General features: G+C 35.3%; 2 protein-coding genes across 12 annotated transcripts in view; one reads left to right on the top strand and one right to left on the bottom strand.

The window, feature by feature from the left end:
- Window positions 1–19,052, top strand: part of LOC131692760 (uncharacterized) — a 123,302-nt gene that overhangs the window by 52,580 nt on the left and 51,670 nt on the right. The gene's annotated exons all lie outside the window — the stretch shown is intronic.
- Window positions 1–19,052, bottom strand: part of LOC131692765 (neuroglobin-like) — a 48,902-nt gene that overhangs the window by 19,348 nt on the left and 10,502 nt on the right. For all 10 annotated transcript variants that reach the window (XM_058980014.1, XM_058980017.1, XM_058980019.1 and 7 more), the window contains one exon: window positions 544–775. In XM_058980014.1, the coding sequence (XP_058835997.1) occupies window positions 544–775 (232 nt within the window). The remainder of the gene's footprint in view (window positions 1–543; window positions 776–19,052) is intronic.

The following is a 19,052-nucleotide window of genomic DNA, read 5'->3' as shown; positions in this document are numbered from 1 at the left end:
TTGCTTCACGAAATAGACAAAGAATGAGAGAATATTGTTTAGTTGTATTCATCAAGTATCTTTCCTGGTAGAAGGGCATTTCGACATTTCGGATCTCGCGCATCACCTATCACAGAGATAGGAATGAATGCTCAAGTTTGTCAAATTTTCAACCAAGATAGAAACATTTTAAAATATTTTTTGTAAGATAGTAAGTAGTGAGATGACTTTCACATATTGTGATTAAGTCGAGCGCGTATAAAGGCCATCATTTCAAGTCATACTTTTTAAAATTTAGGAGGAGCATCATGTTTATATTGTCCGGTTTACATTGATGAATTGTAGTAAAATGTTTTTTTTATGAGAACTTACATTCATTAATTATTATCCTTATCCCAGTTAAAAACCAACAAACTGTGAAATCATGACTATCAAATTCCCGACTAAAAGAGCAAATATTTGGCATGATGTTTATCCAAATCTTCACGGATGAAACTAACCGGATATTGTTCATTCTTTCTCTATTTTACGCGATAAGTACAAATTGTGCTGCACAAAACATACCCAAAAGTACTCTTGCTTGAAGCCGGGAATACGCCGATGGGAGGCGCCCACCTGGTGTATGAACTCGAAAAACGTGTCCATATCGTCCAGACCTCGGATTCCTTCGTCCAACGTGGTCATCACCTTGTTGGCATGCTCCGCCAGCTCCTCTGACATCGCTTGTTCCTCCTTCGTTTTCAAATCTTTGAACTTGGCGAACAGATCTATCAGTTCCGCGTGTTCCTCGAACAATCTGAAATGAACCAAAAAAAAAAAAGAAAACGGATAGTTATCAAACATGTTACAGCATTTTATCGCAAATGTCAATTTGAATGTTTACGTATTGTATCAGTTGAAGAATATTGAATGGCCATTGGCCATACATACATGCATTTCCATATTTGCATAAGTTTATAATTTAGGATATATGGATTATATTAGTTATATTCCAAGCAAAGTAGAGTCTTTGCACTTTTAACTATAATGTCTCTAGACTTCCATAGATACTTAATAGTTGAAAACTGATTTAGTATTGGAAATTGGGTTGCGTAAAAAGTTATAAAATATATGAAATCTTAACATTTTTAAAACGTTTACGCAGAAAATTGCAAATCTCTACAATTTGTTCGGAAATAAAAATTATACACAAAAGCATATTACTATTTCAAGCTTGAGATTTCTACGAAACCAATCCTACTTACATAATTTGAGTTGGTAGTGGAAGACAGTGCAATTAACAATTAACACAAACAATAATATAGTGAAGACCTGATTTTATCAGCCCCCGATTTTATGTGCCCCCGATTTTATCATCTTTTTGACCCGATTCATATGAAATTTGATAGTTGGTAGTTTAATGGGCTCTAGCAGACGAACCAAATTGAATTCGAGGAAATCCTTTCTTGAGCATATTTTTCTTATCTTAGAAATCCAATTTATGCAAAAAAATTTTTTTGAATTTTGCACTGTCAGACCCCCTTAAGGGAAGTTTAAGCTAAATAATCAGGAAAGGTTATGAGGCTATGTCTAAGGACTAAAGAAGAATATTTTAAGAGCTTCGGTTTCTTAAAAAGAAAGAAAAATATATTTCCCGATTTTATCAATGTCCCGGTTTCATTAGTCTAAAATTCCCCAAGGGGCTGATAAAAACGGGTCTTCACTGTAATCCAATATGTTCCATAGACACTTGAATATATGCGACATATGGTACGCCATATTTTATCACCCCTTTGCAAAATATAAATAAAATGAAAACAAAACACTTTGCACGCTTTGCTTTTCATCGTGCCAACGAATGTGTGTAAACAAGACAGATTATATTGGTGATTTATCTACTGGGATGGAAGGCAATCGTGCGTTCTAGTAGTAATCTAGCTTTTTTTTCCTGTTCGCATATGTGTTCACAACACACTCTCGTCCCACCCCAATCATCTTTTAATTCAGTTAAACCTACAAACGTATCGAAAATCGCAGCCACCGTGAAAGAATATGATACAATCGAATTTGGAAGCTAAGCGGAGGCATCACCATTTAACGATTGAACGAGTGCAAATCCCGACAACGACGCCAAGAGTGTGGAAATGGGGGAAAAAATATATTGATCAGCAGTCACCTGGTCAAGTGGCATTTTATTTTTATGCGGTTGGAGGTTCTATTTTTACGAGATGTTTTACTCGCTCGATACTGATTTAGCTTTCGCTTTCGAAATATATCGATTGACTCCATCCTTCATCGACGTATATTTGTTTTAAGCTAGCTTGTGTTCTGATACAGAACAAAAATCGCCATCGCTTTTAATAATTTGAAATTTTATTATAGTTATTATCAACTTGCAAAACACATATATTATTATTAACTAAACAAAATGATTGAGTTGTAACTTTCCTAAAGTACATATACAAATGTAGCGAATGCAGTGGTCGTAATCATATACCGAAACTATAAATATACAAGAATCGAAAACAATGTTATATATGGACTTAGATGCGTTTTTGCAAAGGTTTTTCGAGTGGCAGTGTATTCATTCATAAACAGGCTTTGCAGTATGTACCTTTTAGCAGAATCAAAATAGGCTGAGTGGAAATGAATCACGTGAAGTGGAAATGAATCAATGAATTGATCGAACATAAATAATAAACTTTCGTTGTGTTTTCCATCGATCCGCGTTAATTTAATTTGTTGGTAAGAAAGCTTTCGTCTTTGCGCAACGAAAGTACAGATTGCTATCATGCAGGTTACGCATGCTAACAAACAGGGATGCCACATTGAAATCTGTGTTTCGGTCAAAAATATCTTTTTAACATCTGTGATAACTGAAACAGGAAAAAATCTGTGATAAATTTCCGAGAAATCTGTAAAAATCTCAATATTTCCAAAAAATCTTCATCTGTAAAAATAAATCAGTGAACAAAAATTGTGAGAAAAATCTGAGACATTACAGAAAAATCAGTGAATATGGTAATCCTGTTATCAAATTAGATATACCTACCTACACATTTGCCTCAAATATTGAACCCAAGCGCACAAAGCAAAATGAGTCAACGCTTATGGTGATGGGTAGAGCGAAAGAGACAACTAGTACCACGACACTATCTTATCTTATCTATGTGTACGAATAATTATGTTCGAGATTGTACATAAAAGTGTGCTAGAACTGGAAACGAGCACAATACAACAGAACGCATATTGTTTGAACGGACAAGTTCAGTCGCGTGTTGGACGACACTGGGTGGCGTACCTCCACAACCAGTGTAACGGACTTCTAACTCAGCTACACTGGCTGTGAAAACACACAGCGTAGTAATCTGCTCCGCCTGCCGTTCAACAGGCAACTGAGCTTGTCCGGTCAAATCCATTCTTTAAATAGTCGATGATGACGCCTTTCATAAAAGCGTAGCGCGCTAGGTACACAAATCTGTTGTGCCGGACTAGGGAAGCGCTATCTTCTGTATGTAAATGCGTGATATTTTGACTAGGTAGTACATTAGAGTGGCTCGATGATGACATTTTTCAGCACAGCACTTTTTGAGTTCCTTTTGTGGTCCCAAATGCCTGTGCAAAGTTTGGGAGCGGTCGGTTGCTTCCCGGGTTTGCGCATTGCGTTCAAAGCTTGTATGGGATTTTATATGGAGAAATCAATAACGATTTTAAAACTTGTGGTAAAATCCAAATGCTGAAATTCATTATTTCTTCCAACACTGTCAGTACACCACGAAACCGATACTTTAAACTTAACTAAATGAGAATATAGTCATCGCAGAGATTTGTACCTTTGAATGAAATGTTCAGAATGAATTGCTGAATAACATAGACATAGTCAGAAAATGAAAAGAAGAGGGTGTGGCTTGTGCACTCCCCAGTTCCCTTTTCAGATAGTTTAGTACATATAACATAAGAAGCACATCTTCAACACAGGATTATACCGCCGAATTAAAAATTAATCTGACGTGTTTGATTGCTACTATTTAAGGGCCCTACTGTTATCTCATTTAAAATGGTACAATGTTTTACATACTTTAAAACCCTATTTCTTAGCCGTTCAGAGTCAGAATTTAAAAAAATGCATATCTTTAGATTCCTTGAAGTCTCGGAATTGTTTCTATTGAAGTTTTCGTTTGAGAATCTAGGAACGAAACCAGGATAGTTACTTCAAACAAGCGTTTTTTGATGAAATTGAGTTAAGTTCACGCAAAACAGTGGTGATCGTGGTGAACTAGACATATACATCAGGTTAGAACCCAACGCGATTTCCAGACCTGAGTTAGTTTTTGCCTTAAGCAAACACAACACATAAATTGGTAGGTGTAAATCCTAAATATTGTTAATGTTATTTACCACAACAAAGATGGTAGTATGATTCATATTTGGGTCTATCAAAATATTAAGAAAGTTCAGTCTGTTGACATTTACAAGGACGTAATGATTCTTTGTCTTATACAGTACAATCTAAAAAGGGACTGAAGAGTACTCAAGCCACCCCCCCCTCTTCTTTTCATTTTCTGACTACGTCTATGTTATGCAGAAATTCATTCTGAACATTTCATTCAAAGGTACCAAGTCTGTGCGATGAATATATTCTCATTTATCTAAGTTTTTAATGTCGATGTCGGTGGTGCACCGGCAGTGTTGGAAAAAGTAATCAATTTCTACATTTGGATTTTACCATAAGTTTTAAAATCGTTAAAACTATTTTTTGAAAACTCGTAGCTAGTTACGGTCTTCGACAAAGTTGTTAACCAAGGTTTGAACTATAGTTTTAAAAATTGGTTTTTCATATTTAGTGAAATAGGGATCTTTATTAACGTAAATGCAAAGTAATTGATTTTCCCATCTAAAATCTTATGCCATCCCATTTGAACGCAATGCGCAAACCCGGGAAGCAACCAACCGCTACCAAATTTTATACAGGCATTTGGGACCAACAAAATCATTTTGAAGTTTTCCCATACAACCAAGAGCCACTCTATTGTACATTATATAAATTTTTAAGGCCATGATATCAAAAACCTTTGGGTTTATCTATTGGAATCTATTTTTAGAAGTATTTTGGGGCGATATGCGCAAAAAAATTGTAAAATTTATCGTGAGATGACTGAATTATATGCGTTTAAAATTGGACCACTTGGACTTTTCGTTACATACCATTTTTGTAGAATTTGCAGCGTACACTCCCATATCGAAAACAAAGACGTAGTCCTACGTCAAAATTGGATATAAACTTCAAGCTTATAAATTGAACTGGGGCTCTTCGATGTAATAGTCGTTTAAAAAAAACCTTTAGAATAAAAATCGGACAAAATATATGCGGTTCTTGCAAAGTAGTTTTCTTTAATCTACATTTACCTTGAATGTTACAGTATACCGGTTTCCCTTGCGAACGATAGATTTATGTTAACAGCTTTTTTATACTGAAGCTTCGTCATTGCCGGGGGGAGAACTTTTTAAGCGATGGCTATGCTGAAGTTCGGTTAAGGTTTTTATCCGATTTTTACAGTCCAATATTCTTAAAGCGGGTTCTACGAAGTTTGCCTTTCATTTTCCGTCGCTCAATTTTCGGTTTGCAATATAATCGAATGCTAAAATTTCACTATTTTCTTTCTGGATTATTTTGGATTCGATGAATCGTTTCATTGATATGGAAAAGAAAATATGATCGATTTTATTGGAATAACTGGTGTTAGCATGATGGATAATAAATATTATCAGATTATATTCTGGAACAAAAGTATTATTACTAGTAGTATAACAGGCTACAAAGTGTTCAGCCAAGTACAAATTATCCTCGAATAAGATATCTCAATTAACTATGACCTATAAACAACAAAACAGGTTGTAACTGTAATAAATCAATGAATTAAAATTATAAATGAAAATATTTAGATGGAAAGAATCAGAGAAGGCCACGTTAAAATTACAGATAAGGGTCTTCCATATTAAGCGTTTGAATTGTGTAAAACTTCAAGATTTGTATTTCAAATCAAATATACTTCGAAGCTTGCCGCCCGGTGCGCTATTGTAACCGAATTGGTTTTAGCTGGAAGAATGGTCAGCACAGTTATGCTATAGTTTGACGGTTTTTCATTAAAATTATTATTTTAAATTTTCTTGTCCTTTACTTCTAGGCACGTTTAATAGGACAATACCAAAGTTTTTATATTTCATTCCGGTAGTAGTGTGTATAAAAACCTAGTCGAACATTTCAGGAATTCAAACGTGGTATTTTTCCACTTCTGCGCAATTATGACTAAAGCTATACTGTTGCATTTTGTTCAACAACCAGCAGCAAAAAATAAAGGAAAAAGAAAATTAAAGACCACATCCACCAACAAATTATTTGCTCCAAAATCGCCTGCGTTGAAATAGCAGATAATCATTCCATTCACCCTCTGGCTCCATGCTTTTATCCTAAACCGGCACAAGCAAAACAAACTCCAGTGAAAGCTTCTCATTTCCTATCTTTTAATCTAGTCTTCCACGAACATATAATCTTTGCTGGAAAGATTCGCATACAGGCTGCTTGGATGTTTACACCATCGCCAACGTCACCGCCTATGTGGGAGCAAGCTATAGGACCGAGAACCTCGAACAACAATATTTTGGAATATCAGCCTCCTTGGCTATAACGACGGTATCATATCATATATCATTGATAGGTGAGGTGTAATTTTCTTCCATCATCATAAGAGATTCGGTGACATAATGAAACACGGCACATGTTATCAACAATCATTAGAAAAGTGTGTTGGATATTGGTGCAGTCGTTTCTTTTTAAAGAGTAAAGAAATGTATAGATTTCCCTTCAAAGTTTAAGCTACTTCCAAGGCCAATGAACCGTTTCTCATATATCTTTTATGCTGGTGGGAAAAGTAAGTTAGCTCCAGAAAGTCTTAATACTAATGATTATTATTTGACGACGAGTCCTTCAAAGAGGATATCAAATGAAATGGAAAGCGTTAGTAAGCGACGTTTATAGGAATAACTGCGAATAACAAAGCGAAATAGCTATTAATTTACATAAATTCGTATCGTTAGACCCAGGCTTTTGTGAGCTACCAACGACGTGATCGACATACAAGATGAGACAGCCGGTTGTTGATGCGATATGGTTGTGTTTTTAATGGCGTTGAATGGCACAGGCTGAGCCCCAGTTGAACATTTCAGGATTAGCTGACGTACACAAGCATGGACAATTCAATCTACCTACACTGTCCATGATATCCACGTTAACGATTTTTTTGCTATATTAATATGTATATTTTAAGCAAAATGCTGAAGTTTTGAGTATCAAAAAAGCTTTGGCCTTTTTGATATTTTCACATTTTTCAACAGACATTGCAACCCATTCTTAGCGTACAGTATATTTAAATTGCAGGATTAGTGCTTCGGTCCTACTGACACTGGGAATTTTTCCTGTTTGGAAGTCCAACGACTGGGTTCTGATACTTTCGTCTTATCCTGAATATGCACAACCACAAAAAAACTCCATAGACCGATTTCTTCACCCACGCCAACATTTTAAACGAGATTAAAAAGTTAAGCTTTGGTGAAGAAATCGGCTCTAATAAAAATAAAAACTCTGCCTGAATCTGAAAAAAATAATACTTTTCCGTCATTTAAATTACAAAGCAATTATTTCGTTAGAACAAACAAAACTATAATTAAAACTAAATATCTGTTTGGCGCCATATCATATAATTTACCCATTTTAAACAATTAGTTTTTGTCACTAATAAGAAAGAGTTTACCCAATTTTATCAAAAAATGTTAAAACATGATCACAGAACTTTCTTTAAATATTTTCTAAGCTTATTTCTTGCTTAATTGCGATGTAATGTTTGTCTTATACGATCCGACGATTACACTGTGTTTGATCTCTATTAGCTTATTTTATGATTTCTTGTTTTACACTATTGCCACCTATGTTTGCATCTGATGAATCTTCAAAACCTTCATAAATAATTTGCATTAGTAGGAAAATAGAAGTGCAGTTGAAAAATAGCACAATAAAGCTGCGAAAATTTAAATAAAATTCCATTCCTTAGTGTAGGTATAAAAACATAATAATAATTTCAAGAATGTCTGATGAAAGCCTGTACTATGTGCCTGGTATCGGCGACTTCATATTGATGTATTTCATGATTTATTCATTACCAAATAGTCACCGATTCTGATGGTTTTCGGAACCCAATGAAAAACAACAGTAAAATCCTTTCCGCTAGGAAAGGATTTTACTGTTTCAGCAGGTTCTTTGCATCGCGGATCTGTTTGTGTGGAGTGCGCATAAGATTTTCTGTTTATGGATCAATCCTTTTTAGCCCTTCATACAATCAAAAATTGAATATCATTCGCTAGTATGTTCACCTTGCTTTTAAATGCATCAGCAACCTTTGACAAAGTTCTTGCAAGGATGGTGACCTCACCACATCATCATTTTTAATTGTACCTTCCATAGCGTACTCAAACGCATAAGTGATTCTGTTTATGGATCCATTCTTTTTAGCCCTTCATTCAACCAAAAATTGAATATCGTTCGCTAGCATGTTGACCTTGCTGTTAAATGTGTCAGCAACCTTTAGTAAAGCTCTTGCAAGGATGGTGACCTCACCACATTATCGTTTTTAATTGTAACTTCCATAGTGTACTTAAACTCTACCAAATTTTAAAATTTTTCGAACGCTTTGAACAAATTTATGAATTTTCGTATAAAACGTATGAAAAATGCATATATTTCCCATATAAAACTTCAGTCGCTTTGGGGCACATGTTAAAATGGCCTAATTTCGCTCAAATTTTGGCCAATTTTTTTTGATTCCTTGATTATTTTTTGACGGGAAATGGACAAAATTCCAACATCGCAAGAATAGCCGCTACCCTAATGTATAGCTACTTTCTCTCCATGTATGTATATTTCAAGAATTTCTTAACTAGGATACAAACACCCTGTATGACACATCTAAATAACGCAACGTAACAACACGAATATTTGTACCATATTGATTCTGTCTTTCCCAATAAAACGAAATTGAATTTACTATGCAAAACGCGTTCCATTCTCCATCACCCGCTGCTGTAAGATGCCTCTAGTGAAGCATCTGTTCAGGAACATCCATAAAATGTTCAGGCAACTGCTTTTAACTCTGACTGACTATTTTCAGTCTAACGAAAGACACCAGAATGGCAAGGACAGACTTACCCGCATGATGTCTGCATCTATGTATTACGTGATACCGTCACTTGAGTGAGTGGGAGCTGGTAAACGAGCGGAAAAAATACACATTTTCTTTTGGTCTCAACGCGTTAAAACTCTGTGAGGTTACACAATTTGTTAGAATTTATTGCTCGTTTCTCGCTGTGTCGTAAGCTATGGGTAGCGAAAAGAGGATGGAAGTAAACGTTGCATGATGGACAAGGATTTAAAAACAAATAAGATATACTGCCGGGGAAGGAAGACAATCTACATAGCATCATAGTGATATGATTGCCGCCGTTTAAGAGTCACTTTATAACATAGCTTTACGTAACCACAAATCGTTTTTATTCCAATATGTGAACATTGAATTTTTTTGAATTGCAACTATCTATCATAGGTGGTAATAAAGCGCCGGGCCCCAGGACTTACCTTACTGACAGGCCCTTCTACATGAATACTTGTTGGAAGCTTGACTAAAGGAATTATATGTATACTATTCAAATTAAACCATACTAGATAAGTCATCGACTGGTAAAGCTATACCACTTGTATTGAGCTAGTAAATAGTGCGTCTATAGGAAAGTGCGAAACCAAAGAAGCAAAACCAATGTCTGTGGAAAACAAACACAGCAGCGGTCGATTTCGAAAGCCTTCCTACCTGTCCTATCTTTAGCTAGATTGAGCAGTTGGTAATGTTCCCGTCAAATAATATAACAAACTATAAACTTAGCGTCCATTTTTATTATATAATTCATATAGTATGCAGTTTAGTCTTCATACTTTTGCGTTATACCCCTAATCATTTTCATATAATATAATTCATATAATTCATAGGTTCAAGAAATTAGGCAAATCCCAACTAATTTCTCTAAATCGGCTGTTTCTGTCGATATACCATAGAACGATCAGGGCCGTCTTAAGACCTTTAGAGGCTAATAATTTTCAGGTACCCTAGGGTTACAAGAGTTTAAAATTATACAGCATATATCACAGAAAAGATTCGTGTTTCAATAATCTAAGCTTACAAAAAAGACGTTTATTGTAATGACAATTGGAAAGATAACAGGACATTTGAAGGCTAGAAATAAAATATATTACGTAGCGTTTCTCTTAATATCATTTGCATAATGCAACACTCGATAGAATTAACATGTGGTAATCTGTCCTTCACAGTTTCATGACGTTGTTTGAGGAAGAAGAGTGGCCTCCTTGGTCAAGGAGGAATGATGAAGTAGGGAGGGTTTACCGTCCACCATTCGAGCGTTGTCTAGACTAGAAAATGAGCTTTTCATAGTCTATGATGTGTTATGGTTTTCGTAAACGAAGCACCAAGTTTCTATGTGTCAAATATTTTTAATAGCATAGTTTTCACATGCTCAATCTGAACATGTTACCATCAAGTTTATTCTATGTCAATAGTTGCCAAACTTCGTTACAGCACTTTTTACTTCTGAGACAAAATTAAATCAATCAATTACAATAATATTTTTCTAACCAGATTGAAGCACCACTTGATGATAAGACTCGCTGAGTTTTTATGCGAAAAATAAGAGATTTTCAATAATGGACCCTTTCAAAGGAATATTTTTAGTTGATTTGTTTTGTATTCTGTTAACTTTTTTCGTAACTTCGTTAATTATTTATTGGACAAAGCCGAGTAATTGTACCGCGTTGTAATTTCAAGATGATAATTTAAGGTTTGGCCATTACCAGAGGACTCTCAGCTGCGAGCTGTTCGGAATGGGGGAATGTGGTAGAATACAAGGAAATACAAAAACGGGTAACCCAAAATACAATTTCAATGTAAAATCCATTGTCGGTAGTATTTGTCATAGCAAAATCAAATCCAGATTGTTTGATGAAAATATTACCATTTCAGGTTTTAAGCACGTTTGATTTTAATAATGTATTTCGGGCGACCTAATTGACTCATTTTAATGATTAAAGCAGTAATGAAATCGTCAAGAAATACAGATTCATCGTTATTTTTTCCGATTCGGAGAGTCTCATTTTCTCATTCATTTTTTATGAATTGTTTGTTCTCATCAACGTATAACAGCTACCTCGATCGCGATGTTATACATAAAATCCAAAAAGCAAACAATATACTTTAGTCAAATAATTCACTAGTGGGCAGAACAGCTGTTATGAAACATTTCTTTTGTGTTGAAACTGAACAAAATCGACATCCAATTTCGGAAAAGCCACATATTCTCATCCAATGAACATTTCGCCGAATCTTTTCAGCCTTCAAATCAATCGATATAATGTTCATTCTAACCCGACCAGGAGAAAATAACTGGCCAATAACCCTAGCACACTATTTTCTGGTATCATACCAAATCTTAGTATTAATTGATTATTAATACCTCATTAAGGTACTAGGCAGGTATTGAAGAAACATTCATCAATACTTGCTGAATACCTCAATAAGGTATAATGCTTTATTTTAGTATTATTTTTGTGTTCCAGTGACTTTTACAAATACCAAATCAATACCTTATTGCATACCTCCATACAATGAATTTTGTTATTGGAAGGTTGAAACGGTTTTGTTATTATTTGTGTACTATTATTATTCGTTTTGTTATCAATTAGTTATTCGTAGTACATGTCTCAGTTATTATTTTAGGTATTTTACCTCTTATGCAATCGCGCATAACGCCTTGAGGTTCATTCGTGTTCCATTCTCACTGTAGGAATTGAAATCTCTCCGTAATATTGTCTCTTTCGACACGATTTTTTGTCAAGGTAGGTTTTTGCACACTTGTTTATTATTTACGGTTCAGGAAATCGTAGAAAATGAATTAAATAGTACATTTTAAATAATAATTTCTATATCTCCTTACTTCGTACATTTTATAGACAGCGCCAGTGGTTATTTAGTAAGCGTGATTACTGTTCACCCCACTGTTTTTAAATTTAATCCCAGTCGAGGTCAATGGGATTTTCTAAGATGAAAAAATTTAAGCCTTCCTTCACAAGGGAAGTGACTCGTTTGAGGTTTTAAATTTAATATTTATCCCTCCGGCAGTCGCGATATTTTTACATTTATGCAACTGCCTGAAACTCTAGGATGATTTATCTTGAATTTCATAACGTTTTGCACTAAGTGCACTGCGCAACTTCCGGAGAGGTAGAAACTACATTCTAAGATTGAAGTCATTTTATTTCAGAATCACTAGATAACCATATAAAAATATTATAAGTGAAAAAAGGAAGGGGGTCGCTCCTATTTTGCAGTTTTGTAGTGCTCAAATTCATTTCTAATTACTTTTGGGATTGTACTTTGGTTTGACTTCAAGACGGCTCAATTTTTCTCTACAGGTTCTGCTATGTTTACATTTGTGGTTCAGTATCACTGAAAGATGCTAAATCCGGTCATGATAGTGTCAGGTCTTCGTAAATCCTCTAAAAACGGAATTTGGAGAGGTCTGATTTTGTAGATTGACCTTCGACGATCCCATATGTGATGAAGACCTGAATCACTTTGCTACATCCGCAAAATGCTTGCCAAACACAAATTTGTTGGCCATGTTGACGTGTTCTGTTTGTCGCTACGTTTCAAAATAAATTGAAATTTGTTTCTTCATGCTGTCGGTTTCAAGTAACAAGTTACTTTACGCTTGTCCGGACTTGCCGTAGTCTCAGGTGATTCGCATTTCTAATGCCAAAAGATCCTGACTTCTACGGTAGCAGACAAAGGGTTAAGTCGCTGGTGAACTCTAAGCTTGCTCATATGATCCTTTCCACGCTTTTCTAAACTTTTTTCCTTCTACTCCTTGCTCTCCCTTGAGTACTACGGCTCTTAATATTGAAAAAAAAAATATACTCCACCTTCCAGTCCCCTGCTAATTAAATGCAGTAACGACAATTGACAGTTTCATGAAATGGAAATAAAATATTAAGGATTTTCAAAGTTTGATAACGAATGTATTTTGTTGTTTTTTAATGTACAAATACATAATTTTTTCTTCCATACTCCCTCCAACCAGTTTATTTTCAGGTAATAGTGAGGGCCCCTAAGAAAGATCCGGGCCTCGAGACTGGTGCCCCCGCTGACCCCTCTCTCATCAGGCCTGACTATGAGCATGGGGGTATTATGGGCTTTTTGTTTGCTCGGGATGGTACAGTATTTTCCCAAAATAATCAGACTCTAGCGTATTTCGTCAACAGAGCGTATGAGTTTGTGTATGTACTACTTTCATAAAATATATTATTTGAGAACCGTCATGAATAAACTTTTCCCAAATTTTGAGTTGCTTCTCCTACAATTCATTTAAGCCATACTCAAATGGAACGCTCGACTCCTTGCCAGCAGAAGGCAAAAGATTTTTAACAAATCCTTTCGCTGATATGAGCCTTGTTATGAGCATTTCGATTTGAAATAACATTAAGAATTATATAAGATTTGTAATTTTTGGCTAGTAAATAGTATGACCTTTAAAAATATATATTTTTTGTTAATAGCTTATCCATGATAATTTTTTAAACTCTGCAATTATCCTTGGAATTTTGATAGTGAAAAATTAAGAGTTTAAGAATCGCTTTTCTGTAGTTTTTAATTTAGCTTACTTTTAACTTTAATTTTTTTTTTCCGGAGTATACGCTTTTGCAAAAAATGATTAATTCCCTGCAATTCTCGAATAGTGTTGCTGTACAATTGATAGTTATAGATTAATGTTGATTTTCTGGGAGTACTAGTGCATACAAAAAAAACTGTGATGCTATTTTCGTTTGTTGGCGCGTATAAAGCCTTTCTAGGTCACACCAAATCGCGATAACACTCTTAGTAGCTGAGTTAAAAATGATCGAAGCTCTTTTTGACGGCTGAAAATGAACCTGTTGCGACTCGCGGTGAATAGAAAAAATATTCATTCAACTATCCATCTTATTCATTCAGTTGAATATCATACAATATATTCATTACCCTAATTATCTAGGAAAATGTTTTCAAATGCCGATAAAGCATATGAAACAACAACCATCATCGCTTACATTGTGCCAGGGCCTACTTTGATGCGTTTGATTCGTTGCTGCACGGTCGCTTCGTGTAATAATCGGAGCCGAATGAAAATCTGCATGGATGAATGGGCGGTTTGTTAGTTTGACGTTTTCAGCTGCGTCACTGAATATTGAAAATGAATGCGGCTGAATATGATCAATTTTCAGTCAATGAATTTGAATATTTTTAACTCTGCTTAGTAGTCCATGCCTGCAAGCATTCACACTTGCATTTCTCGCTTGCTAGGTAACGCAGCACACGAGCATTCGTGAGCAAAGCTTCTTATATCTTTGGTATGCTATTCGTACACGCCCGCGAACGAACTGGCTTGATGTGCTTCTCGCTCGTTTCGAAATGCTGGCAAAAGCACATACGTCCTTTAAAAAATACTATTGAGTTAAAATGTTACGATTGCCTGTGGAAAAAATCAAGGTTCATAAAGTGAACAAAACTATAACGATGCGTCCGAATTCGAAGAACGAAATGAGTGTCATTTAGGGTACATGTGAAAAAACCTAGTCCAAGACGCTGTTAAAATGCGATTTTGTTATGGACACTTACGAGATACAACATTTACCATTTGGCAAAATTTTCCACATTGGATTCATTTTTCCCACGGGGAAACATCAACAAATTTATCTGACTCGGTTGGCAGGGGGACTTTCCCCGTAAATATCATGACTAATTGTTTTCATCCGCTCCGACTATCGTTGGAAATTATTTCCTCTGTATACAGTATACCGACACAAACAGTCCTGCATAGCTTGGCGCGAATCGGAAATTGGTTTTGAATTCCCGGAATCACCGTGTGCTACAAACATTGAGATGGATCTAATCAACGAGTCTGATTGACAGACAGCATTTCATTTAGCATGCTGGGTAGTGAGTGGCCCCCAGGGGTTTTATCCGAACACGGTAGTAGGTAAGTGGGGGACACGAATTTACTAGTTGAACGCTCCTCTTCCGATTATATTTTAAGCGTGTACAAGAATTTTCATTTTGGTTGAATTGGTAAATTAGTATTAAAATCATTTCATGTGACTATTTCCTGATGGATGGGTACTAAAAACTATGTTTGGAGCATTGTTCTTGAAACGTCAAAGGAGGATGTATAAATTACAGTAAGTTTTATTTTCTAGTAATGGAATAGCATCTACAGTTGTGGAGGCATTGGCATAGTCGTGCATACAAATATCTTTTCTTTCCGTAACTGAACTGTCTTTTCAAATAGCTAAGGATTGAAACATGAGCTTAATACGTTTCTTATAAGCATTTCACTGCGTTGATTCAAATTTCCTTAGGGAGTGGTATAGAATAGTTGGAATAAACATTGGTAGTTCGCCAATCGAGTTATTAAATAAAAAATAAAATTCTTCTTTTATTACATAAATAAACCGATAGAGCTCATCTTTAGCTATACATATGTTCAACCCTTAAAACTTCAAAAAGATTTTTACTTGATTTCTACGATAATGTAGACATGTCCTCGTTCGACACTATCGTTTTTCCTCGACAGTGAATTTAGCCACATGGGTTAGCATTTTTGATAGTTATCCCATAAAAGGGATAGGGGTCAAGATAGTTCAATTGAAGGTATAGGTAGCGTTTAAAAATCAATATTTATATACCCCCTCCCTTCCCCACACTTCACCATAAATCAAATTTCTCGCTACGCTACTGGCATTCGACGCATGATCTGCTGGAGCCTCATAGTACGCAAAAGTTCATTGGGAGAAAACTAGTACCATCCCGAGAACCTTTTTCAAGTGAAAGTGAAACTGGTTTGTATTGATATATCTTGTAACAGCTACTACAATCTTGAATAGAAAGGTAGTATTGGACTGTTTATATATGTAATTGTTAATTATTAATCAAATTTTGAATCGAATGAAATAAGTTTCCAAAAACCAGTATTTAAATATTTACACGTCTTATCTTGTTTTTCGAACTGTGTTCTCTACCAGAATAATTAGGTTATATATTATTTCAAGAAACTCTAAAAAGAGAAAGTGGAATGAAATTTGGAATGAAATTGAATCTTAATGTACACTTTTCCAATTGAACTATGAGATTCGTTATCCATTCATCAGCGCAATTCCCAATTATGCTACCGAATTTTAAACGTAGAATCGTTCTCTAACACAAATTTTTTGTAATTAATTTTAAACAGCCACACTCTATAAGAATAAGGAAATTAGCAAAAAAAAATATATTTTGTTTCATCTGTTAGAACGAACATGAGAAAGGAATTCCATCGTATCTATAATACGGAGCGCTCTAATGCAAAGTTGTCTCCGAACTCATATCAAAGCTGTCTCAGTCACTTTTATATCTACATAAAAAGGCATATTTTATGGTATGCATGCCAAAAGGAAAAAAATAGTTTCGGATGAGTAAAAAACGCTTTTCAGGAGAGAATGCTTCAAATTTAACGATTGCGTGTTTTAACTCGCCCATCAAATTTAGTGACCATTCACCGTAAATGAGACATTTGTTATAACTTGGGAATAATAAGTTTGTTGCAACGACAACGGAGATAATCCAGAACAAAAGGCGAAATGTTATCTCTGTATTTCCTTCCTTTTAATATCCTTCTGGTAGTAAACGAAGTCAACCGGATCTATTCTTTCTGCTTCGATATGGAGAGTGTCCGAATAAGTAGTAAAGACCAAAACCAACTATAATTTGTAATAGTTGTGTAACACAAGCTAAGTCGTAATTTCAATATCACTAAGTCACTACTTAGTGACTCTTAATTCACGTGTAGGGGTTTCCAGGAGAGCCCTCACATTTTTCATGACATGTTAGCGAATCCGCTCTTCCTGTTCAGAACATTGGAGTTATTGGTTATGTACGGTAACTGGTAGAGCAGAGAGTTACATCTAACACCACTTCTCTGCCAGCTCGTGCATAGCAATAGAGACCTTAAACCAGTCATGAGTATATGTATAAATATAAACCGATGATGAACCGGTTCAGTATAATTTTTTGCTGATACCGTCCTAGTCTTAGCAATCATACCGAAAACTCCGTGTTGCTTTCATCACAAAAAGTATAATTTTTTGCAATCAATCATCCTACCCACTCGCTCTAATGTTCTTTAGTTTGACCTGTTCAGTCGGCAGTAGTTGGGTGTCAAGTTTCAGTTCAAAAGTAGATACTTTCAGCATTTATCCTGAATCTTAAAAGTGTTGTAAAACGATAAACGATGGCACAACTTCATAACGAGCAGTCTCTTATGGATTAACACGAATTATGTTATGATTACTCCGACGTTTCGATGCAGGGTCCGCATCATCTTCAGGGGACACTGTATATTCGAGAAAATTTGTTTTACGTAAATGAAGAAACCTATTACATAAAAAAACAGAACATTGACTTACAATCTACTACTGTTAAGTCGCTTTTCTAAGCATACTGTCTTAACAAACTTATCGATTATCGTATCGCTTTTGTTTGGTCATATATACCGAAATATTATTCATTTGAAGCGACACTCCAATTATACAAAAAATGGTAAATAACAATCAAAAACACTGATGCTGTCTTCTGATGATTTTAGCTTTGGATTCGAGTCGCTCCAGTTTCGCTTTAATGTTTACTAAATCCATATAAAAATCACCTATAGCGACTATAATCTAAATACGAAATTAGCATAATTGGCGGAAACAGTTTTTGGAAAATTTAAGCAAGCAACTAGCAATGTATGGCTAATGCGAATCGATTCCATGATCGATTCGCATTAGCCATACATTGCATCAATTCGATGACCAAGCTAGTTTATCACTCAACTTGTCTCTAAACTATTCAAATATTTCTAGACAAACATGTCAAATGGTCCTAAGTGCAAATGAGAGCCTCTCTTTGTTTACTTTCTCTTTCGATTATTACGGTGCCATCATTACATTTTTTGCTTTGTTTGTGTTTCTGTATATTATCGAAAGACTTTCATTTTGAGAGATCGTAAAAGTGGCCGACTTATTGACAGAAGAGAAAGTAAACAAATAGAGGCTGTCATTTGCATTCAGGCCCTTTTGACATATTTGTTTAGATTTTTTGTTCCTGTTGGAATATCATCGAAATCAAATTTGCTGGCTTTCACAAAAAATTTCCTCAAAATTTAAAGTTGTTCCTCTATGAGTTAAAGTTACATCATTGCGCAAATGCTTCCTCCAGTGAAGTGAATTTTAACACCTTAAATCTCTTCGTCCGTGAATTCAACCACGAAATTTATAACGACCTTTTTGAATTCAATAAAAATCCCTAGCTTTATTCAGTAAAAATTTGTTATTGGGTAAATAAATGTATGACAGGACACACATTAACTAGCAAAATACATCATTCAAATTGCAAATTTTGACAAGACAAATCCTATTGACGACCTTCGAAAAGTTTCTAAATATGGCGTGTGTAAAAACCGAACAAGTCGTAAACATTGTTATCCTCAAATTGGCTGAGTTTTAACGATCACGCGCGGTGTTCCTCTTAAAATAGCGGCAAATTGCCTTGGCGAAGCAGGACGTTATGAGTTGACGTTAGGTATCTGGTGATTCCATATCGTGCTGGCATTTTTTCCTCCACAGCACTTACCCATTTTACGTCACAAAATAGCTTTATTTTAGGAATAGAGCATCAAAAACTCCTGTCGCTATCGCCGTAAAATATAACAAAATGATGAGAGCGAACAAAACGCAAGCGCGCAAAAATTGAAGCTTACGCTAATATCCATGAAATTATTCGTATAGTAGGACGAGAAACTTCTCCTAATTAAAACTCTGCTCGCGGATTGTCACAGTAACCCGTCGAAATAATAAAGTGAAGATGAACACAATACCC

The sequence above is a fragment of the Topomyia yanbarensis genome, chromosome 3 (assembly GCF_030247195.1).
Source record: "Topomyia yanbarensis strain Yona2022 chromosome 3, ASM3024719v1, whole genome shotgun sequence".
NCBI lineage: Eukaryota > Metazoa > Arthropoda > Insecta > Diptera > Culicidae > Topomyia > Topomyia yanbarensis.
Note: the sequence above shows the minus strand (reverse complement) of the source record. Positions and strands in the feature narration are given on the sequence as shown.